General features: G+C 36.9%; 2 protein-coding genes across 8 annotated transcripts in view; one reads left to right on the top strand and one right to left on the bottom strand.

The window, feature by feature from the left end:
- The first annotated feature begins 124 nt into the window (after positions 1-124).
- On the top strand, positions 125-19,781 carry AASDH (aminoadipate-semialdehyde dehydrogenase). 3 transcript variants are annotated; one of them, XM_061472975.1, is made up of 15 exons: positions 125-299; positions 1,023-1,297; positions 3,338-3,458; positions 4,127-4,467; positions 4,965-5,157; positions 7,485-7,726; positions 9,745-9,851; positions 10,300-10,472; positions 10,998-11,190; positions 11,733-11,851; positions 13,178-14,012; positions 15,106-15,269; positions 15,878-16,003; positions 17,284-17,415; positions 18,474-19,781. In XM_061472975.1, exons 2-15 carry the CDS (start codon positions 1,068-1,070, stop codon positions 18,870-18,872), a joined length of 3,375 nt encoding a protein of 1,124 aa, XP_061328959.1. In that variant the 5' UTR covers positions 125-299; positions 1,023-1,067; the 3' UTR covers positions 18,873-19,781. The 3 variants fall into 3 exon arrangements, with proteins under 3 accessions (XP_061328959.1, XP_061328977.1, XP_061328969.1); XM_061472993.1 differs by lacking the exon at positions 125-299 and adding an exon at positions 306-393 and having other exon boundaries at positions 1,047-1,297; XM_061472985.1 differs by lacking the exon at positions 125-299 and having other exon boundaries at positions 431-1,297.
- Positions 19,782-22,881: 3,100 nt separating this feature from the next.
- Positions 22,882-23,570, bottom strand: part of CRACD (capping protein inhibiting regulator of actin dynamics) — a 127,132-nt gene continuing 126,443 nt past the window's right edge. For all 5 annotated transcript variants that reach the window (XM_061472917.1, XM_061472907.1, XM_061472923.1 and 2 more), the window contains exon 10: positions 22,882-23,051. In XM_061472917.1, coding sequence (XP_061328901.1) covers positions 22,891-23,051 — 161 coding nt within the window. In that variant the 3' untranslated portion in view covers positions 22,882-22,890. The remainder of the gene's footprint in view (positions 23,052-23,570) is intronic.

Raw genomic sequence — 23,570 nt, 5'->3', positions numbered from 1 at the left:
GCCCCTTCACCCCGGCCACCTGCGGGTATTTTAGCCCCCTTCTCGTGTCTGAAGGAAAAGCTGCCGAAGTGCCCTAGCATTCTCCCTATTCATCTCACCCTCGGGAAAAAAATGGCCCCGCCCCACGCAGGCTACTGGCGGACCGGGTGCGGCTTGTGGACGCCCCAACAGCGCGACGGTCATTGAGCAATGAGACGCCGCGTTACTGCGGAGTTGGGCAAGACGAGCACGGTGTCGCCAATCAGAAGAGCTGACGTTCTGTTGCTAGGTGGCGGAGGAGCAAAGGAGGGTGTTGGGCTGTTGCTCGAAGCTGCCTCAGGTGGGGGACCCGCGGCCGCAGTGGTCAGCGGCAACGGTCGGTGGTGCAGCGCTGGTGGTGTCAGCCCGGGAGAGGTACCGCGCTGCCCCGGGAGCGGCCAGGTCCTGCCCGTCGCGGGTGGAAACGGGGGCACTGAGCGCGGCGGGGTGTGCGGGCCTCGCCAGTCCTGGCTCGGGAACGCTGTTGAGTCCCGACCCTGCCGCGGTGAAGGCGGGAGGGGCCTCGGCCTGGAGCCTTCCGGTCCGCCGCTCGGTCACCGCTGTGGGCATGACGGGAGAGGCTGTAGGGCTGAGGCGTGCAGCAGCAGCAGAAGCGTTAGCACCCCAATAGCCTTGGCAGTCCATGCGTTTGGTTTCCTGCTTGCAAAAGAAGGATTCGTATTTCACAGTTCTAGTAAAGACAGCGTTATTAATTAACTCCTGCTAATAAAGTTACTAATCCAGTGCTGCCTAGCTTTACAAATAGAGGTGTAATGGGGAGGAACAAACTATCTCTGTGCAATGAAATAATGGTGAATTACTGTATCCTGGGTCTTAGCATAAGATCCATGGCAAACAACGGAAGTAAAAAGCATTATGCTTTTGCAGTATGAAGGGTGGTGAGGCTGTGAGATTATGCCATGGATCTTTCTTCCTTCTTCGTAGTGCTTTTTGTGCTTATATAATTTGACTGAATCATTAAAAGTGAGGTGGTGACAACGCAGTCTGGTCTGTTAATCTTCCAGGAGGACTGAAGATATGCATCTGAGATGACTCTTCAGGAACTGGTGAATCAGGCAGCAAGCCTCTACTCCGATAGAAAAGCAGTTTGGTTTGATGAGTGCAATGGCAAGCCTCCAACTTTCTACACATATGCAACGGTGGTTAAGCTTGCTGTGGAATTAACAGCTTTCCTTCAAAAACTCTGTGACCAGCAAGGAAAATGTGAAATCGGCCTTTACTGCTACCCTGGAATAAACTTACCGTCTTGGATCTTAGGGTAATGGTTTGAATGCTTGCAATCTGTGTTGAGTTTTTATGGGTCATCTCTAAAAGCAAATTTTCAGTTTGCTTATATTTTAATAACTAAAATGCAGTAATACTGTAGTAATACAGGCAAGAGGCACTGGAGTCTGGCATTCTTTAAGGAAAAATATGGCAGTATTATAATCTTTTGGAAAACCACTGGTAAAGCTGTTTTGAATCTTAAATTCTTTCATCTAAAGTGTCTGTAACCATTCCCTTTTTTAAAAAAGCTATTAAGCATATTTATAGAAATATAAATAAATTAATGACAAGTATCTGTTGTGCTTGCTTAAAAATGGAGATGATCCAACAGAATAAATGTATCCATACAAGAAAAGGAGTATGCAGGCTTTTTAATGTATTCTTGTCTTGATAGGAAAAAAAAATGGTGCACTGAAAACAAGTTTCATGCTTTAAGCTAAATGACCATACAGTTCAAGTTCCATTACAAACATTGTAGGATAAAGTAATGAGCAATGCAGCACTAAAGTGACATTGATTACTTAATGGCCAGGAGATTACAATGTTTGTGATCTCAATATTCAAGCTAATTCATCAATTTTTGAAACCCTACTTCTGCTGATGAATTCTAATGTTTATATCCTTTATGTATGTATCTTTTATATCCATGTATATATGCATGTATCCATACATATGCATGTATGATGTAATGTAGAATTGCAGCATCACAAGCATGTTGTCTTCAGGTGATGTCTACAGCAGCAGTTGTGCTTCCTAGGGGGATGGATGGTCTGCATCAGTATTTTATTATTGTCACACTGCACACAAGAGGTTGTATCACAGTTGAGTATAGAGATTTGAGTGAAATGACTGAGAGAGCTCTGCAATCATAAACCTCCCAGAAGCACTGAGGAGCATTCTCATTGGTCAGGAAGCACTTTTGCCCCCAGTCCAGAAGTGGAACAGGTTGTCCAGAGATATGCAGGTACTATTCATGGAGGTTTTCAAGACCTGACTGGATAAAGTCCCAGAAAACCTGGTCTGGTGTCACAGCTGGCAGGATGTTGGATGAGGCATGGTGGGGTTGCTTGCCACCTGGTTTAAAGATTAAAGATCCTATAACCCACTGAACTGAGCAGCAACAGTTTTCTTTTGCTGGGTAACTGGGAAATACTGGGGCATTTTAATCCTTAACAGCTGTTGTTGCTGAGTCGTTAAGTGCTGTAAGTGATACAGAGCGGGCTTAGGTGATACCAGTGGCTAGTCTAGTATGTAGAATGCAGCAGTTTCCAAGTCTGCATTCTGGATCTCACCATTACTGCAGTGATAAATCACTTGCACAGAGACGAGATACAATGAATTGTACGTGTTAACCCAGCCTTAGAAAAAATGTGAAGATTTGTGGAAGCTGTGCATAGTTTGGTTGCCACTCCTGCCTTGGCTTTTTGTGGCATTGATTCAAGTGCTTGTCTTTATCAAGTGGAGCCACTAGAGGGGGGGATTGTAGCGAGCAACTGTTGAGGAGGCACTACAATGTAAAGCGCAGCGAGAGCAGAATGATGCTTAGTATTTCTCTGCTCGTTTATTTGGGAAGAAATTCGAGTACGTGCTTAGATTTTTATGATGCTGGATTCGTTAGACTAGTGAGAACAGAAAATGTTTTCAGTGTGCTTACTTCAAGTGGGTTTTTTAAAATATGTTTATAAATCTATATACATGAGCAAAATGCTTGTATTTCATTTCCTAGTGAATAGCAGAAACTTTTCAAATGTGCTGTTGATGTCAGTGATACTTTTGTCATCAACAGCCTGGTTGGCCTTAAATAATGTTGAATGTTTTCATCTCGCTTTAATCCGTTTCCTTGCTGTAAAATACCAAAAGGCAACACTGATTATTTCTCCTACTTTTTTTTCCAACAAAATGTTTAAAAGTCATGTTATGGATAAATTTTCTAGCTCTGGGAACTATGAAAGTATAAAAGAAATATTAGTGATATTTAAGAGGATTTTCTTAATTTTTTTTTAATAAGTTAAAAACGTTTATATCTTGTTAGAATCCTTCAAGTTCCAGCTGCCTATTCTCCTATTGATCCAGATGCACCACCAATGTTATCCACTTACTTCATGAAGAAAAGCAATCTTCAGTATGTCCTCGTTGAGAATGACAAACTAAATGTAAGTGTTCAGGCTTCTACAGGAAGCATTAAAGGGCAATTTAGAAATGTGCCGTTATTCAGATTGTATTCTGGTTTAATAAGCTTGGATGGGTTTATTTTATTTCTTCACATCAAGAGGTTGTCTTTTTCATTTGGAAAAGAACATTAAAATTAGCAGTACAAAGTACTTTTCCTCCTCTTCAAAAAAATTGTCTACTTTCCTATTACAGTGTTGTGAGACAAGCTTGTTTGGAAGACTTTTCCAGACTTGTTTCTCCGTATGTCAAGGATGAGAGTTGGAAGTCTTTGCAATAGTTGAAAAAACTTCTGCATTTTATTCTGTTGTTTCCTTTTGTCCAGCTCCTCCCAGATCTTATACCTTCACTCACTGCAAAGTGAATAGACAAGTTTGAACCTTCTAGTTATAATTCCGAGTTCTTTGTTTCCTGTATTTTCCCTTTTCATTAGTTGCTTACAGAATCATTTATTTCACATTTATAAAGTTTGTATTCACTCATGTTTAATATATAAAAATGCACAAGCTTAAAATTGTCTGATGCATGTCCTCAAAAAGTAGAGGCATGAAAAATCAGTTTATTTGTATGAAACGCTGTTTCATATTTCATTGCATAAAGTAGACAGCATGTCCTGAATTCTGGTGTTTAAATTGTTTCTTTTCTCTTACAGAAATTCCGGGTGTCCCATGGTGGTTATTTTAACCACAATTCTTCCACAATAGAACATATTGGTTTAACTCTCTTCCAAATGAGCTTGAGCAACATGGATTTAAATCCGCAAGTAGACAATGCAATGAGTAAATATGAACCTTCCAAAGCTATGGCTAACTCACAGCCAGGATATGCTATTCACCCAGATCAAACCAAAGTAAAAACATCAGAAGGAGCATACATGACTGTTGGCCAGAAATACTCTTTAGCATATGTCTTGCATACATCAGGAACTACAGGGATCCCCAAAATAGTCAGAGTGCCTCATAAATGTATAGTGCCGAATATTCAACATCTTAAGTAAGTGTGGTTTCCAGTTTTCTTTTAAATACTTCTACAAATTTGACACATAGGGTATTCTGGCTTGCAGCTTAAAAGAAATGTATAACAAAATTAACTATTGATTATATTTACCATGTTCTGTAATTTTAAATCCTAATTCCTTTTTAGCCTACCTGGGCTTCTTTCTGCTTCATTTAATACTTGTAAAAATATGGAAAATGCCATATTTGTTTTTTAATGGACATCCATTAGTTGAAATGCATCCTTCAACATACTGTATTTGTATGTAATGTGGTAGATACCTTAGTAAAGGACCTCATTAATTTAATCAGTAGTTACAGTCTTGATGCATGAACTTGTGCTCAAATTGTCTGGCCTGCCTATGCCTGTATATTCAAAGCAGCCCTTAAGACCTTAGCTTTGCTGAAGCACATTTCTTTCATGCTGCTCTTCTGCTTTGAAAATGTTTTTTAATAACATGCGTCAGATTGTAATTCTTAGCTTTCTTATTTTAGATCCATATTTGAGATCACACGGGATGATTTGCTATTCCTGGCTTCTCCACTGACATTTGACCCGTCTGTGGTTGAATTGTTTGTTGCTCTGACAAGTGGAGCGTCTATTCTTATAGTACCAAACACTATTAAAATGATACCTGTGGAGCTGTCTGCTGCTCTATTTCACCATCACCATGTGACAGTGTTGCAGGTAGGCAACACCTAAGATAAGTGTCTTCAGTGTCTTGCTTCTCACCATTCCTAATGTGTACTGCTTTTTCATCAGTGTAGATGCTAATGAGAATAGAACAGATGCGTTCTTCCTTGAGGGCGCAGCTCACACTATCCTTTTTGCTGTAGCGTTAGCTGATTAGAAAATTACCATTTGATCAAAACCTCAAACATTTTGTGACAGACAGCAAGGAACAAAAGATAAAACCAGTGTTCATCTTAAGAAACTATTAATTCTTAAGAATTAATTATTTTGTTAATTAAGCAATTAGTTCTGAAGAATCTGGTAATGGAGTAACATGTTACAGACATTTTTAGCACTTTTTAATAGGCTTGATCTTGGAGCCTTTCCTCATAAACAGCTTATAAGTTTTATTGGTAGTCTCTTATGCTAAAAATACAACTAAACCACTTCCATTTGTAGGATGATAAAATGTTTGTTGCTTTTACAGTAATGAGAGCAAAAGAATAATTGATTCCACAGCAACACATTGTTTTCAGGCCACCTGTTTATATGAGGCTTAATATGCTCCTTGTGCCTTAACGTGCATCATCTCCTATATTGTCTCAATTTTAATAGTTTTAAAGTTAATTTTTGGAAAATTTACTTGAAGTTATGAGCATCCAGCATTGCTGAGTAAGTCTAACCTTGCTTTGTAGTGTAACAAGATGTTTTGTGAAACTACTACTTGTGTATGGAAACATAAATTAGGGAGAGTCATTAGAAATTGATCTCACTTGTAACTGACTTTGAACAAAGTGAGTATGGTCTGATTATTCTATTAATTATGATAAATCAACCCCTAAGTCTTGCTTTGCCATTAATATTGTAGTTCTGAAGTATTTGCACTCATAGAAATTCTGAGATTTCCTTTTCTCTTGGAGGAATGGTGGTAGTTGAGATTATAAAGTGTAAATTTAAGATCTATGAGTAGTTAACCGAAGATTCCACAGCAGAGAAAAATCCACTAGTTACAAACACTTTGTAACCTTATTATCTACTCTTATTTTTAGTTATTATGATTGCTACAAATCTCAATAGTATAGATTTTCCTATCATATACAAGTTTCTTGATCAATTTAGCAAAATTTTTAAAGTATGGGTTTTAAGACTTTTTAAGATACATGGGGCTTTAAGTATGCTAAGCATTAGCAGAGAAAGATGAAATTTAGTAAATGGAGGCATTTGAGATGTCTTTCTAAGAAAAGTTTGATTTTGTGAATTTTTTGATCATTTTTTAAATCAGTGAAGGAAGTGTTCCCAGCTGAATTAATGACAAAAATGTTTTCCTTAGAGCTTAACTGATGATGAATAATTTTATGATGTTTCTTAAATTATAGCAAGACATTACATTCCCCTCTTGACTTGGTTGAGTAGACTTGAGAAATCCGAAAAGTATTATGAGGAAGGGAAGGAGTAATTTTTCCCCTCTGTCTTTCTTCCCTATAATTGACCAAAGTTAAAATGATCAATTGAAAAGTGATGATCTTCATCTGTTACTAGAAGAAAATAACGTGGTAAGAAATAATTCCATTAATTTTCCAGTCTTCTTACTAGAAAAAGTAGGCAAGAATGAGAGTGAAATGTGTTTGTTAAAATAATTTGTTGTTTTTCCCTTTACCGAAAGGGCTCTACATTACCAGTAGTTTGACAGGAGTTGTATTTAAGGAAGTTGTTTTTTTTTTTCCGTTTAATTCCCCTCTTTCCCCCCTCCCTCTTGCTCATTTTAGAGTGAGATGAGAAGGCTTTCAGAACAACTAATCTTCTGCTATATTTACAAAAATCAGTAATAATCCAGAATCTGCCATCCTTGGAATTTTTAGTGCAATGGAAAGGTCTTTAAATGTTCTGTGTGCAGGTTAATCACTTATATAGGTTGTTGTTGAAGTAACGTTCTGGAATGAAGGGGAAAAGAGCTCAAATAGTAACATCAAGAGAATACTGTTTGCTGCTTTCTGTTTCAAAGTAATTAACATGAGAACTAACTTACACACACTTTAGGTAACAGGTGTGGCACAATAGGGAACCCATAACACATTTAAGTAAAGAAGAAACTGCAGAAGAGCCTAGATTGGTACTGATAGTACTCATTAAGGCTTCACATAAAAAACAAGATCTCACAAAACACCACTGAGATACATATAAATTTACTGTACCATATCTGATGGTTGATGTCATCTGCTCTATGTAGATGGTTGTTAAGTACATCCGCAATATAGCTATACAGCGGATATGGTAAAGCAGGAAGATGGCTACAGATATACTGAAAAAATGTAACAGGTCTTTCTGTAATATCTATCATTCAGGCAACACCAACTCTTCTCAGAAGGTTTGGAGCTCACATTATTAAATCAACAGTGTTGTCTGCAAATACTTCTCTTCGTGTCTTAGCCCTTGGTGGTGAAGCATTTCCTGTATTGAATCTCTTGAAAAGTTGGAAGCATAAGGAGAACAAAACAAGTATTTTTAATTTGTATGGTATTACTGAAGTGTCAAGCTGGGCCACTTGCTACAAGATTCCTGAAGAGGTTTTTACTGATGATTTTAGGTAGGAAAAGTCACTGTTTTCATGGCTTGTGAATGCATGTGAATGATGAAAATTACTAGAAATAGAACTTTGGTCTCCTGTTTCCAGGGCTACTGAGTCCTCATGAGTGTTTATGCTGATAGAAGTTACATTTGTTTTTAATGTAGAAATAGACTAATCCAGTCTATTTCTCTATTAGTCTCTCTAATCCAAGAGAAACTAATCCAGTCTCTCTTGGTCTAATACGTCCTCCTCAAGTAAAAGTTGTTGATGAATGATTCTTGAATGACAGAAATGCAGTCTGAAATTCTGTGTACTGTTGACCTGTTAAGTTTCACATAATGCGTCATGATGGTTTTAGTCATCTCTATATCTGGACCTCTTCCTTATTCCAGCCTGTGATTCCACATGTTGAACGTGGACTAGTCTAGTCCAGGGTGTGCTGTCTCACTACATGGCACTATTGAATCAGTGTTGTGCTTCTGCAGACAAATGGCTTCTACCCAATTTGCTAGTAACTTCAGTTAGCCACACTCTTGGTCATTATGAGGTTTTTCCAGTAAGATCGTGCATGGTCAATGAGAAGAAACCTAATGCAGCTGTCAGTGAGAGTAAAGAAATGGGTCTCTCTAACTTCTAATCATCACCCTGGAGCAAAGATGGAGTCATAGCTTACTGCTGTCAAGTTCAGAATGTTACTTCTGAGATTTACTCATGTTAAACAAAAATGCTTAAGTTTATTTTCAGATGTAATCAGTATATATACATGTGTTTCTTAACTGCTACTGTGCTTTTGCCTAGGGTTTTTAAACCTCCACAAATAATCACTTAAGTAGAGACGAGGTACTGTTTTTTTTTCTAATATTGCATAATACACTATTCGGCAAAGGATTCCACTGATATTACTTGACCAGGATGCTTGGCAGAAATTTGTCCAAAGTGACCAGTGGTCTCACAGTAATTTTACTTGGATTTCCAGAATATTTCCTTTTATCATTTAACACTCTGCCTTTTCTCACTCAATTTCTGACTTCTTCTTCTTGTTGTTGTTCATTGTATTTTATAAAGAGAGTTACAGGAGAGTGAAGATCATGATAGGTACTTCCAGCCACATCGGTGTTTCATTTGCTCTCTGGAATGTGTAATTATTCCCTTGCATGATAACTATACATGCAACTTGAGTTATATCTGTTGTATGAAATGGGATATTTTGGACAAATGATACGATACATTAACCTGACACTTCAACCCTTGAAGAGTGGTTGGTCATAAAGGGTTATTAAATTCTCATGTAAAACTTATTTTCATTCTGATTTCTCTGAGTTCAAACATAAAATATAGTACTTTATGACAGAAATTTAACTGGAATCCATGCCTAATTCAGTATATTACCAAAGTTATTTGCTTTGCTTTATAAATTTTGTTATACTAAGGAAAATATATTATTCTCTACTCCCACTCAGAAATAGTGTCTATATTCAATAAATGAAGTACTGCAAGTGCTTGAAGAGGTTAAAGAATGAAGAGAAAGTAAGAAGTCGGTCTGCAGTCAACACAAGTCTGTAATAGATACATGCTTAGCGTTGAAATTACAGTTTCTTTTATTTCAGTCTTTAGTGAAAGAGTTGACTCCTTGCCACAACATCAGTAATAAAATAGAACAAAAGCTCAAAGGACAGGGAAAGAATGAATTAGAAAGCAGCTACATATGTTTAAATTGGTTAATTTGATAGAAGTTTCAACTTAAAAACTGGCTGAAATTCTCAGGGTTCTTTGGGGGGTTTTCAGTGTCTGTTCAAGCCTTATTTTCTGTAATTCTGTGGGGTTTTGGTATATGAAATGAAACCCCTGCACACTGACATTCCTAATTTTGAACAAATTTAGGTGTTTTTAAAGAAGAAACATTTGTAGAAAAAAGCCCCAAGCATCTACCTTTGTTCTAGTACCAAAGCGTTAAAAGACTGTATGCAAACTCATTTCTGGAACAGTTGTTTTGTGTTCAGAAGATTTTTACTATTTCTCTCTTTTAATATATTTAGAACTGATTTCCCTATTCATTTGGGATCACCACTCCTTGGAACAAAAGTTGAGGTCAGAGATGCCAGTGGTTCTGCAGTTCTGGAAGGCGAGGGACAAATATTTATAGGTTACTTTATATTTCTTATTCATCTAAGATACTTTTCTTAGTTGACTGAGTTTTAATAATATGTTGATTATTTTACTTGATGGCTGCCTCTGATTTACAGATTAATGTAGAATTTAAGTTCCTATTGGACTGGGAACCTTCTGATGGTATTTTAAGTTGTTGAAATGATGATCAGGAAATTACTATAATTTTATCTGCAGACTGTGCTCTCATTATATTGATTCTTTTTCCTGTTTGCATTTTGATAGTTGAAGTGAGTTTTGTGTATTAACTGAATTTAAGTGCATAGCCCAGTTTGTACGTTGCGAAAGTTTAGATATTGATGATAATCTTTTAGAACTTCTTACAATGCTACTTAGAGTATAGGAGAATTTGGCCAAATATTCTTTATAATTTTCATTTACAGTTAACCATTTAATATATAGGACCACAATCTTTTCTTGTGTAGGTGGTGAAGAACGAATCTGCTTTCTGGATGATGAAGTAACTGTACCCCTAGGCACAATGAGAGAAACAGGGGATTTTGTAAGAGTGCAGAATGCGAAGTTGTTCTTCTTGGGCCGGAAAGACAATCAGATTAAACGTCACGGCAAACGTTTTAATATTGAATGCTTGCAGCAGGTAATGTAACATTTAGTAAGTACTGTATGCCAGTATAGAAGAGCAGGGATAAAGAAATGCATCATTATCATCAGACATGGGCACTCATTTTCAGATGACTTTTAGGAGTCTTAAAAAAATTGGGAGCGTGTATCATCAAAAATCTAGTTATATAATTTAGAGAGGAGTTTGGTTCTTGGAAATCTGTTTTATCATATGGTTTCTTCCAGGAGAATTGAGAACTGCATAAACACCTCGAAAAATACTGAACATTGTACTGCAATGCGTGTATAGTAATTGTTCTACAAGATTGTCAGACTCGTGGAATATATCTTGTTGATGGCAATTAGGCGAATAAGACATTTTTCTCTGAGTTCATTTTTATGTGAAGAAGTGCAGACTTCAGCTACAAGAGAAACTATTTCGTAGGATACAATGTAGGAATGTGAGGCAAATACATTTTTAAAATGTGTATTTTTTCAGTTGTGGTTTTTACTCTATTGATAAACTGCATTTCAAAGCAAGACTAATATTTTTTAATTACAGGCTGCTGAAGATCTTTGTCAGGTAGAAGCTTGTGCAGTGACCTGGTATCAGCAGGAAAAACTTATTCTGTTTGTTGTACCCAAAGATGATTTAAAAGAGAAAGAAATAGTTAAAGAACTCCAAAAACGTCTACCGGCTTACGCAGTCCCTGATGAGCTTGTCCTGGTTAAAGCTTTGCCTTTAACATCACATGGTAAATGACATTATTAAGTACCCCTGCCACTTATTTTAATCAACTTTATTCCTATGCTTTGGTGTGTTTTTTTTTCATTTTTTATGTGTGATTTATCTTTTTGTTAGCCGAAATTCAGAGCTGATTCAGGCTTTTAAAAACTGTAGATTAGATAACTTAACTCCTAGTAGAAAATCATGGCTGCTATTATGTTTTCTTGATAGCATTTCATTTGAGAGTCAAAGAGTAGTTGTAAAATCAGTTTAAACACTGCATATTTCTTTCTCAGTCTTTCCTCTTGCAGTCCGCAACAGAACCCTGAATTCAGCTGGGGAAAAATCAGGCCTTGAAGGTGGGATTATGTGGGAGGCTAGGGTAAATTTTCAAAACTGCAAAAACATTACTGGATTCTCTATAGTTCTTTGGGTAAAAAAAATGCAGGTGCACTGAATACGAATAAGGAAGTGTGTACAAGACTAAAGTCACTTTTTAGGCAGAGCGGGTTTTGGAATTGTGAATGCTAAAAGAGCAATGAAAAAAATCATACTTTATTTTCTACAAAGGCAAAATTGATATATCTGAACTGATCAAGATTTACCAGAACCATCTAAACTCCAGAAGGCGTGACAGTAAGCTGAGTGGCGCAGAGGAATTGTGGGAAAGATTGCAGTATTTATGGAAGGTAGTATTTTGGGATGCTTTTTATCTTTGCAAGTGGATCATTATACATGTGTCAGGAATTAAACAGTTTTAAGAAGTATGACTAATGCAACCCGAACATTCTAGCTGCCTATAGATTTAAGCAGTACAACTCTTTCTGTTCAGTTAATGCTTAAATAGTCACTCTGCAGTGGCAAGAGGGAGTCATTTATATTTCTCTATCAGATAAAACTGCAGGTAATGAGGTGTAAGCAATTAGCATAGGAAGGACGTAACCTGTCAGTAGCTTTTTGAGTACTGCTTCACATGCCAAAGAGGGTATTCCTAAGGGAAACAAGGAACTGAGACTTGGGAACTTTGTACAAAATAGCTACTGTGTTAGTAGAGTTTCTTATTTCTCAATATAATTATGAAGAGTCTTTTTTTGAATAGATGGCAAATTTGCATAATTGTCTCTTGGAATGTCTGTTTGTGTTGTTTCTAAATTCCTGTATTAAAGGTGCATTTTTCAAGGTATTGAAATGTGATGCCAAACAGTATTAGTGGTTTGGTTTCTTTTCAAAGGTAGACTTCCAGGTTTCACCTGGAAGTTGGATTTGCTTTGGCTAGGACGTGAACAAGTAAATGTAGTGAAATTAGTAATCCATTTTGCCTGTGCTGATACTTGCAGTATTGGTGGCTATAGAAATGATAACCTGAAGGGATGGGATGTGCCTTAGACCCATTATGGACAGCAGGAAGGTGGCTTCCCAAACCAGATGATATGTACTTCACGCTCAGACTTAACTAAGTAGGGAGTGCAGTGAGAGGAAACATAGTAATTGCTGTTTGTTGTAGTAACAATGCCCAATCCAAAATCCATCATGAATTGAAGGTGTTATAGCTTCCAAAGTAGGTAGATAAATTGGTTACTTAAGTAATTTGGAAGTAAAAGATACCAGTTTATGTGTTATTGATAAAATAAAGCACCTAAGCCAATTTTATCAAAAGGCATCAATGTTTTATCTGCAAAGTTGTCATTAATAGTATCGTGATTGAAAACAGCCAACTGAAATACACCACAATTTAATTCCTTAAACTGCACAATTTGAATGAGCAAAGCATTCTGTAGTACAGAATTAGTATCTCCCCGTTTCCCCATTTTTCCCCAGCTCTTGTTCCATCACTACCTCAGTTGGCACTATCATGTGTCATGTGATTTTTTGCAGAGTATTGAGTTTCCTCAGTTGTTGATTTTTAGTGGGACTTCTGGGTGTTCAGGTGGATTTTACCCAACTTGAGTTTTTATGTGTGTGACAATGGTGTAACACCCATGAACTGTTACCTCTTTCTTTCTTCTTTTCTCTAGTCTGCTTTGGGCCTCCTAGGTGATTCAGCTGGCATTTCTAAAGATGCAGTATTTCTGCAGAGTGGTGGAGACTCCTTACAGGCTCTACGATTTTATGATGAAATTGAGATGCTTGTAGGCAAAGCTGTGCCTGGACTCCTCGAAGTTATTCTCAGCCACTCGATTCAAGAGGTTTATAGACATGTTCATAAAATTCTGTTCCCAGATGAAGACCAATTAATGACATATGACAGTGTTATGAAAAGAAAATTAAGTGGGAACAGTGGAAAGATGTTCCATGGAAAATATATTAAACTGAAATCTGAAAGAGGTCTTCAGGTTACTTCAGGGTTAATTTCGTTTATTGCACTAAGCAGAGGAAATAATCTTTTTCCTATGAATTTCACCAAGACTTTTATGCACCCAAATAATACAGTACAGGTGGGAATGGAACTGATACAGCAACCATCCTTTCCACATTTAGTTGCTCCAAGTATAATGAAAAGCCATGCACAAGGGTATGAAATGGAAAACAGAGTCTTAACAGTTACAAACAAGGCAAATAAAACCGACTGTGGCTCTGTACAGGAGATCCATGCAGAATGTAGTCATGTAGCAACTGCGAAGTTGGCATTATGCATAAGATGGAAGTCAAATACAAGAAAATGTGTTGATGCATCACCACTGGTTATAATACCATCTAGCGAAGTATCTGCATCTGTATATATTGGCTCTCACTCTCATGCAATGCAGGCAATTGATCTAGATTTGGGAGAAGTGAAATGGGAGAAGAACCTTGGAGATCGTATTGAATCTTCTGCCTGCGTATCTAAGTGTGGAAATTTCATAGTTGTTGGTATGTCTTTTGTTTCAGCCTTCATTTTAAATCATGTTTTTTCTGCTAAATACAAGATGAGTGACAGAGAATCTTATTTCTTACCTCTGAATGTCCTCCATATATGCTTTACATAAACTTCCATATCTGTGTCAGAATTCATTATAAAATAGAAACAGAAGGAAGAAGTAATTTAGGTGTCATGATAACCATTAATGGAGCCTGTCTAACATATACACTTGAGCTTTATTATATGCCAATTTATTAATAAGGTCTTATTAGGGAATAGTCAGTGGGTGCCATTTCTTTTTAATGGTTGATTAAGGTGTGACATTTAAACTGTTTTGCTTTGTTGTTTTTTTTTTTTAAGTATGGAAAGATGATACGGTCTTAAAATGTCTTTAAAAATTGATAGAGGTAGAAATTAATATATAATGTCTCAGATTATTTTTCACAGAGTTTAATTATCTCATTTGACTCTTCTTTTGGGAGATGTAGAGAACATGTTTCAACAGGTTTTTTTGGGTTTTGTCATATTCATTGTCACCAGATTTGCCATTGCTCATCATAGTGTTATCTTTTTAGCTAATACGGATGCATCACTGGTTAGCACGCATGTCCAGGTCATGAGGTTTTTTCACACAAAGCTAATCTTACCATCTTTTTGCTAGATTTTGATTGTTATTTACTCTTAGAAAAAAATGAATATTCCATTAAAACTTGAAGAGTTTCTGGAATTATAGTTCAGTATTCATTAGAAAACATACAGACTTTATTCTTTCAGCATCTTTGTTTTCAAGGAAAACTAGGGAAAGAAGTAATTTAAAATAATATTCTTATACTCCATTTTCAGCAGCTCTTCACGTCTTTTAGTATTGTTACTGTAGAATTTGATAGAAATGCAATGAAACGTAACCTGCAAAGTACACACAAAAAGTCAACTTCGAATGGACGAACTATCAGCAAAGACTGAGATAAAAGGAGAAACTTTGGGAAACGCTTTGAAACTATATCTCATGAGTCATCTTATTTCTTTCCAGCAATGGTGCAGCTGGCAGTATAAATAAAAATAATCATTATTGCCCTCCGCCCCGTTGTGTTTTATTTCACACAGGTTGTTATGATGGCTTAGTGTATGTGCTTCAAAGCAGCGATGGAGAAATACACTGGACTTTTGCCACAGAAGATACTGTGAAAAGCTCTGCAGTTGTAGACCCTTCCAGTGGACTAGTCTACATAGGATCGCATGACCAACATGTGTATTCTTTGGATATTTACGTAAGAATACTGACTAACCTTTATGTATGGAAGAATAAATATCCAACTTGGACCTTATTTACAGTACATAAGATGAAGTTCCACTGGTGTTAGTATTATCAGGAGTCTACAATTGCAGTTTTGAAATAGGTAGGCCAGCTTCAAGTGGAGTTAGGATTATGTGGTATTAAATAGTGGTGGTCTCAGCTGTGGTTCTTGTGCTACTAGTCTCGGTTCAGACTAAATCTTGTTTCTTAGCTATTCTTTGCAGGTGTTTCAGAATAGGGTGCCCTCCTAGAAATAAAACTTAATAATATTAGTATTAGATATAAAGCTTAATAGTGGAGATCTCAAAGAGTGGACATTCTAAAAGAGAGGTGAAGGAAGATGGAAAATAAGAGGGCAGATACTGCCTCTTCATTAGCTGAATTTCTTTTAGTCATTGAAAAAGAAAGTAGCCAATGGCATATGTGCTGTTATAATAGCCTGTAGATTATATCTTCGCCTCTTAATTAGTGTTTGCTGACTAAAGGCAGTGTTTGATAAACTGACATTTGAAGGACTTTGTAAGTATGATGAACTTTAACTGTTGTAGAAAAATAATTTCTCTTTTTTTCTTGTGCTTACAGAAAAGGGAGTGTGTGTGGAAGTTACACTGTGAAGGTGGAGCTGTGTTTTCATCTCCTTGTTTAAGTTCTTTACCACATCATCTTTATGTTGCTACACTAGGAGGACTGCTGTTGGCTATAAACCCAGTATGTACCTTTGCTTGTCTTTGATCCCAGTCTCAAATTTAAATGAAACCAAAATGCATTTCTGAAGTTAAGATCACCTTTCTGATGAAAGGAACCAGATGATGTTACCATAAGATATTTTTCACTTGAGGGCCTTATTATTATGCACAAGGTTACCATAATTATCTGGTGATAAAGAGAACTGAAGTGCCTTGCTTGAATTTACATGCTGATTATAGACCAAAGTTGGAATCAATGTCTTCTCATTCCCATAGACTACCTTATCAGTTTAACTAGTGAGTGAGATTATGTCTAGATTTGTTTTTCTCCTCCCTCCCTTTGACAGTAGGGTCAGAAAAAAGCTGCACAAACTTTCTGAGGTCAGAAAAAAATAAAGAAGCTCCTTCATTCCTCTTACTGTTTCCCTACCTGTAGTCATTTAAAGAGCTGTTCTCCTTAATTTTGGATTCCTATTCTGTTCTCTGCACTTGGGGAATGACATTTGTGATATATATTGATAGATATTTCATGGGTTTCTGAGGCATTGTTGGCTTGCAGCTGGTCCTGGTAGATAAAAGGAATGGTCACTTGGAACAGCTGTTCATGTTGTACTCACACAACCCAGATCAAGAGTCCTAACCATCTTTCCTCCCACCCACTACAAGTTTCTTCAGTAACACCCAACCTAGAGTTAGAAAACTGGTTTATGGTTTTGCAGCTTTACTGGGCTGTGTAAGAAAAAGCAGATTCCATCCCCTCACCCCTCTGTAATCCTGAGTAACAAGTAGCTGAGAAACCCAGCTGTAACACCAAGTGACTTTTTATAAAAATAGGAATGTGCAGGCTACCTCAAGAGCCTATTGTGACAGTCATAGATTGTGGTTTGCAGCATTTCCTACCATGTTTATAGTGAATGTCAAATCATTATTTTTCTTGCTTTCAAAAGACCCTCTCCTTCCTTGGTCCTTGTTATAGACTGAGGAACTGGGAATGGAATGAAAAAGAATCTGTCATTTATTAAAACTACTACGCTATTATAATTATTATTTTGCCTAGGGAAAGGAAGAGAAGGGTGAAAGAGGAGTATTGAGTATCCCATGGAAAACAGTAAACATTTTGCTAGATTAATATTTGAAGAGTAGTTTTGCTTCTGATAGGCATTCTGGACGGGAGAAGTCTGCTTTTCATTGCCTCTCCCTGTCCTCAATTCTAAAGGGCTTAATCAGGCTTTGAAGAAAGGTTGTTTTGTGCAGCTTCTTATGGTTACGTTAATTACAATTATTCCATGCTGCCATTTGCAGGTAACAGGGAGTAAGATTTGGAAAAGCTTCCTGAGAAAACCACTCTTCTCTTCTCCTCACTGCAATAAGAAGTACGTTTACATTGGGTGTGTGGATGGAAACTTATATTGTTACGCTCATTCTGGAGAAAAGGTAAAAGTGTTGTCATGAGTTTTTTATGTACATCAAAAAACCCTTAATAAGGTGCTTTATTAATACTGGTTTCTGAGGTTTAATGATTAACGCATACCTTTTTGTGAACCAAATAAAGTGTCCATTGTTACAGAGAGGAGAAAGTAGAAAAGCTGTTTGCCTAGGGTAATCTATGCAGTTCATGGCAAAACCACAAACTCTCAAGTTGCTTGATGCAGTAACAGAATTTCTAGTTCAGAGCTTACACCCAAAATAAATGGTCGAGAGTAGTACAGGCAAATGAAATGGTATGGGTTTGGTGTTGGAGTTTTCCAAGTGTGTTTAAAGCCATCTGTTCTGTAGGATGGTGGCTACTTAGAAGTAAAGGTTTCTTAGAATGTTTATGCATTTATCAAAAAATGCCAAATCATAATTTTGGCAAAATATGTGTCAGCCTTCATGTTCAATTAAAGGAGAATATTTTTTTAGTTTGTCAGAGATGAATGTGGTTTGTATCTGGTGTTAAAACAACAGCTACTGTTTCTGTTTATTTGGCTGAGATGCAGTGCACATGGAAATTCCTAAGCCTCTTCTAATTGTAAAGTATGCTTTCACCCATGCTCTGCTCTGTGTCTGCTTGTAGCAGTGTGACAGAACTGATACTCTCTTGAGGGGGGATCTACACATCATTAGCATGAACAAAGGAAATATGCATTACAAAAGGAGTATTCTACTTTTTGGCTAAGGATGGCATGGTAACAGAATTCTCACGGTTCACTACTCATTCTGGTACAACAGCCCAAGAATATTATTTTCCAAAGTTGGCCATCTTTATCTGGGCCTCACAGAAGGTAGTAACTCTTGCACGTCTATTTTATGAGTGAGTCTTTTATCATTTACTCTGAGTGTAAAATTTAACTTGTAATTTACAAGTAGTTTACAAGCCCTCACTGAAGTCTAGCATGCTCTTGAAATAAAATGCTTTCCTGTCAACAACTAGTCTATTAAAAAATTACTGTTGCTGTCAAACTGATTATGTGGACAACCTTTGATAACGGGTTGTTATATTCTTTCTGTAGATTTGGCAGTTTTCCACTAATGGACCGGTGTTCTCATCTCCATGCATCTCAAGTTTAACTAAGCAAGAAATATTTTTTGGCTCCCATGATTGCTTTATCTACTGTTGTAACACGGAGGGTAATTTACTGTGGAAATTTAAAGCTTCTTCAAGTGTGTATGGAACACCATTCGTTTTCCAAAGTGATGACTTAAAGAACAAAATTCTTTTAGCAGCAATATCTACAGATGGCAAAGTGTGGATCCTGAATGCCAAGAGTGGAACAGCGGAAGGAGTAGATAAGCTTCCAGGAGAGGTTTTCTCTTCCCCTGTAGTGTGGGGAACAAAGCTTGTTGTCGGCTGTAGAAATGATTATGTTTATTGCCTAGATTTGTATATACAGGAAAAAAAGAACAGCTAAGATGTTAGGCTGCTTCCCTTTTATTGTTTACATTGTAAACTAAGAACTCGCAGGTCCTCTCTACCTCTGTGTCTATTTTACTGTAGGCAAGAGGTGCTCTTTGCAGACTTCCCAGGTAGCATTTTGCAGAAGGCAGCGTCCAGTGTATGTAGCACTCTACTGATTGAACAAGGATGGCTGCTCAGCACCAAGCCAGAGGTTTCACTGTCCCTCCCTCATTTTCCAGCTACAATTAATGAAATAACGTTTCAGATGGTTTGGATTTGAATGTCGTGCTTTGGCCCATGTTATGAGAAAAAGTAAGTCAGTAGTTTGGCTTCAACTTGCAGGGTTGGGAGAAACTGTGGTAAGGTGCCATACTCTGCAGCTTGGAATAACATGCTTCTCTCCCTGAGGAAGGAATGTATTCCTCTCTCCAAGTCCAAGCCTAGCCTGTGCCCTGAGGTTCTTTCCTAGCCTGTGCCTGGCTCTTCCATGCATCAGACTGGTGTTTGTCTAGTCTGATGAGGTTTCTGTGCTGTGACAGGTTCTTTTTTGAATCTTAACTTCCAACTTGATTTCTGAAGACGTAGCCTGCATTGCATATGCCTGGTAGTAGCGACCTGGTTGCTACAGTATGTTTAAACTGAGTAGCTCATCTCTTGTGAGCCTAGGCCCTCCTTGGCTTCTATTCAGTGATGCATATACCGAAACTCCATTGAAGTCAGCAGGATTTTCTTCTTGTATTCTAAAGTACAGAATATATCTACATGTGTATATTTATTAAATTTCAATGATTGGTACAGTCTGGTTTCCAAGATGAAGTGTGCATTGCTCAAATCAACCATTGTCAATTTTTTAGGGGATCTGAATAAATGCTTGCTACAGTGTCTTTGCAGAGAACTATTAATAAAAGGTTATGTAAATTTGGTTTGGTTGTCTTTAACACCTTAAATTAATTACCGGTATTAGTAATGCAAATCAAGTATTTGCAGTGACAGAAGTACACATAACTGAGAGCATCTTTCTACCTATGAGTCTTCTAAAAGAACTGTACTAGAAACTATTGCCTCACTCTCTGATGAGCCATCTATTTTGAATTACAGTTCCTTAGCAGAAATGCTTAGTCAAGACACTTGTAGCACCGTGAAAAGTTGTCTTTATAAAGCAAACCTGAACTACGCAATTCGCAAAAGGAGACGCAGAATACATACATCAATTAGATAATTTTGACTGGGTTATAGTTTAATAAGAATTAAAATGACATTAGTATAATAAACAATTGCACTTTAAAACATTTGAAAAATTAAAAAAGTACACAACAAATACCCCACAATTGTACATCTTATAGTTTTTATACATTACTATATGAACATAGAGGTTAATCATATATAACCTTGTCAGAAGAAATGGTATTTTGTGTCTATAAGTTACAAAAAATTGAGACAATATACTACATAGTGGTTTGTTTGGTTCTTAAAACAGTTTTGCTGTTTTAAACTCTGTAGTAATGTTTTGGTTTTATTTTTACAGATTTCCAACACTTTATCAGAAATGGTTGCAACAAAGCCAAAGCAAAGTAACACTTCATTGGTATTTAGTGCAAAATTTTGTTAACATGAAATGTGTCACTGTTGAACATGTACACTTTAGAAATGTTTCCATCAAGTACTGTACATAATACAGTTTCCATTATTACACTAGATACCTTTATGGTTGAAAAAAACTCTGCTTTGAAGCTTTAGATTAGGACAACCCTTAATGAAAGCTCTATTCTATGTGCTATAAATGTATTGGAAAATTGCATCCTTATGTCATGCACAATAGCACCTAATTTTGCTATGCTTTTCAGAATACCAGTATCTTTAATCCTTTAATCCTGATTTACTTCACCTTCTCTATATTTCTGCCTGGCTCCTTCTCCCAGGAAATAATTACAAAGATGGATTTCAGGCAGTTTATTTCTTGTGATTACAAATACATACTGCAGGCTTATAAACTCAGAAAAAGGGTAAATTTAATTTAAGATGCGCTAACTCATGGTGCTAGCAGAGCAAAAAAAAAATTATGGTCAAGATTAATTCTTCAAATAAGCTTGCAGAGATTTGACTTTGAAGGTGGCATTTTGGGTTTTTTGCCCCCCAAGTACTTGAGAGCAGCATTGAGTCATCCCTATATAAAATGTTTTATATACCTTATACTAAGGATAAAAAGCTATTTCAGAGATTTTGATTTTAAATTTGAAACTGAGCAAAACTGATGGCTTAAGAGACCCAAGAAAACCCATAGAATGACAATGGTTTGGGTTGGAAGGGACCTTAAAGATCATCTAGTTCCACACACCCCCCCCCCCCTTCCACTAGACAAGGTTGTGCAAAGCCCCATCTAACCTGGCCTTGAACACTTTCAGTTCCATCTTGCCTGCTGCACATCTACTTGATCTAACATGTCCATTGTGTTGTGCTATTGTAACCACTATACTGAGCCATGGGAAGTAGTGTATTCAATAATGACTTTTGCTGACAAGTCCTTTTTGATTCTTGGAACAGGAGGATACGGCAGGTTTCGTTCTGTTTTCTGCATAATTTAAAGTGCTACTTACTCCTTGTGCTGCATACAGCAGTTTGGCTAAAATACTTCCATGAAATACATAATGATACAGTTTCTTCCCATGAAAGTATCTCCCTTTATGATGTTGTAGGCTTAAAGGTTTCTTTGAGCCTTATGGTTATAAGAAGGAGATTTGCAACTTTCTTTAAGACTTCCTTGTTAAAGAAACTCAGGTGTGTTACAGATTTATTTATTAGGGTGACTTTCTAAAATGTAGACTTAGCTATTTCTGTAGGATATTGAGGACAGTAAAATTTTTATTACTTTGTGGACTTTATCCTTTTTTGTAAGATGGAGGGGGTAAACATTTCTATTTTAGTTCCAAGAAGTAATAAAGTGTTTTAACTGCCACAGCAGATACCTGAGATGGGCTAAGTAAACTTCTTTCCGAAGTGTTCTGGCTGTATTGGTCAAAGTACAGGAAGATATCTAACTACCTGAAGTTGCACGTGCAGTAAAATCAGGAAGAAGGCAGAGTTAAAATTCCTGAGACTCCCACCAACTTACCTTTCCATTCTCAGTTAACTTCAGTTCAGCAAGTCTTACTCCTGTGGGAACTTACTGAGACAAATTCTACAGCTACATGGGCACAGGAATAGTTTTCCTTATTTTAGTTCCACTTGATTTTAAAGGTGTAATCTGCAATCACTGTCTTTATGCATCTTAAATATGGCACAAACAGTGATGCTGTTAAATGACTTAGAAGAAACACTGACTCTCTGGCTTCTTTTGGAAAATTTTCTGATTTTTTTTTTTTTAAGTAATGTTTTCATTTACCTTTATTTTTTTTTAAATAGGATGAATTGTTTTCTTCCTAGGAGTGAGGGAATACAGACATAGTGTATTAATCCTATGAGGAAATAATTTATCTCAGCACTTGGATAGTACCATCTTTCTACTTATCATTTGCAGGTGGAATAATAGCTCTCAAATTTCATCATTAGGGAAGAAGCTTTCAAATTACAAATAGAACTGACAGTTCATACAGTTTAACACTTAAAAGAAAAACTTAGGAATAAGAGAAGGGAACATGCATCTTGCCTTATTTTCAACAATGGAGTGTTGAAAAAGATTTCTGAGATCAATGCTTAATTATAGAGTTCTAAAATTCCAGAACCAAATACCCACAGAATTTAAGGAGCTTCTGAACTGAAGTTCTGGCCCTTATTATGATACTAAAATTTACATCCAATATCTGAGCATTCGTAAGTTTTTGACAGAGTCTGTCTCTGAACTTTTTGCCATGACCTTATTTAGCTATTTGTCAAAGCAATGGAATACGTGACTTGAATAGACTTTACAGAGAGCTAGAGCAAAATAATAATCAGTTCACTTTTCAGTCTTTCAATGCATGCATTTTCGGTTTTGTCATGTAAAAAGCTGAATAAATAGCAATTAATAGTCAGCAACAGAGATGTAGTTTTAAAGTTTACTTTATGATCTGCGGACAGTCACTCCAGGCTTTCGCTTTCCTCTTGGCTAAAGCAAGCCAGGCTGGTTCTGTTGACACAGGGTTAGCATCAGGTGTAGAGAATCTCTTGGCCACTTCCTTTGCCAGTGGGGTTGACGGAACAGAATCCGAAATTTCCACTGGTTTTGATGGGATGGGAAGATAAAAACATTAGTTGAACCGTGCTTTGTTGCAGAATACTAGAGATTTCACTTCTTTTCTATGCACATGTTCTAATCTAACACTTCATATTTATTTCCAACCCTTTTAATTTAAATCTTACTTTCCATTATAGTTACAAAATAATCAAGGTAGGAGGAAGCGAGTTTCCTTTTTCAGAGTGGACTCCAAGTAAGGTAACTCGCAATAACAGGAGCAAAATTTTCAGTCTCTGTGAGATTCAAAGAAAACATTTCCACTTCGCCAGTCATTGTCTTTACATAAACCATTTTAATTACATCTGCAATGTAATGAACAATGGGAAATAAAGATGGATATTTTCCTTTTGGTAATGCAGCTGCTGAACATGTTATACTGAATAGAGTAAGCCAACTGTATTCAGGAGGATTTAAATTTCCTCTTCAGATTAGGGTTCTTAAATAAGCACAGAGAAGAAAGCAGTCCTATAGCTCCCTGCCTCAGTTAACCACACCTATAAG

This window comes from Pezoporus flaviventris, unplaced genomic scaffold, assembly GCF_033815535.1.
Source record: "Pezoporus flaviventris isolate CSIRO_AGI_PZ_B2104156 unplaced genomic scaffold, CSIRO_AGI_Pfla_v1 ptg000002l, whole genome shotgun sequence".
NCBI classification, from domain to species: Eukaryota; Metazoa; Chordata; class Aves; order Psittaciformes; family Psittacidae; genus Pezoporus; species Pezoporus flaviventris.
Note: the sequence above shows the minus strand (reverse complement) of the source record. Positions and strands in the feature narration are given on the sequence as shown.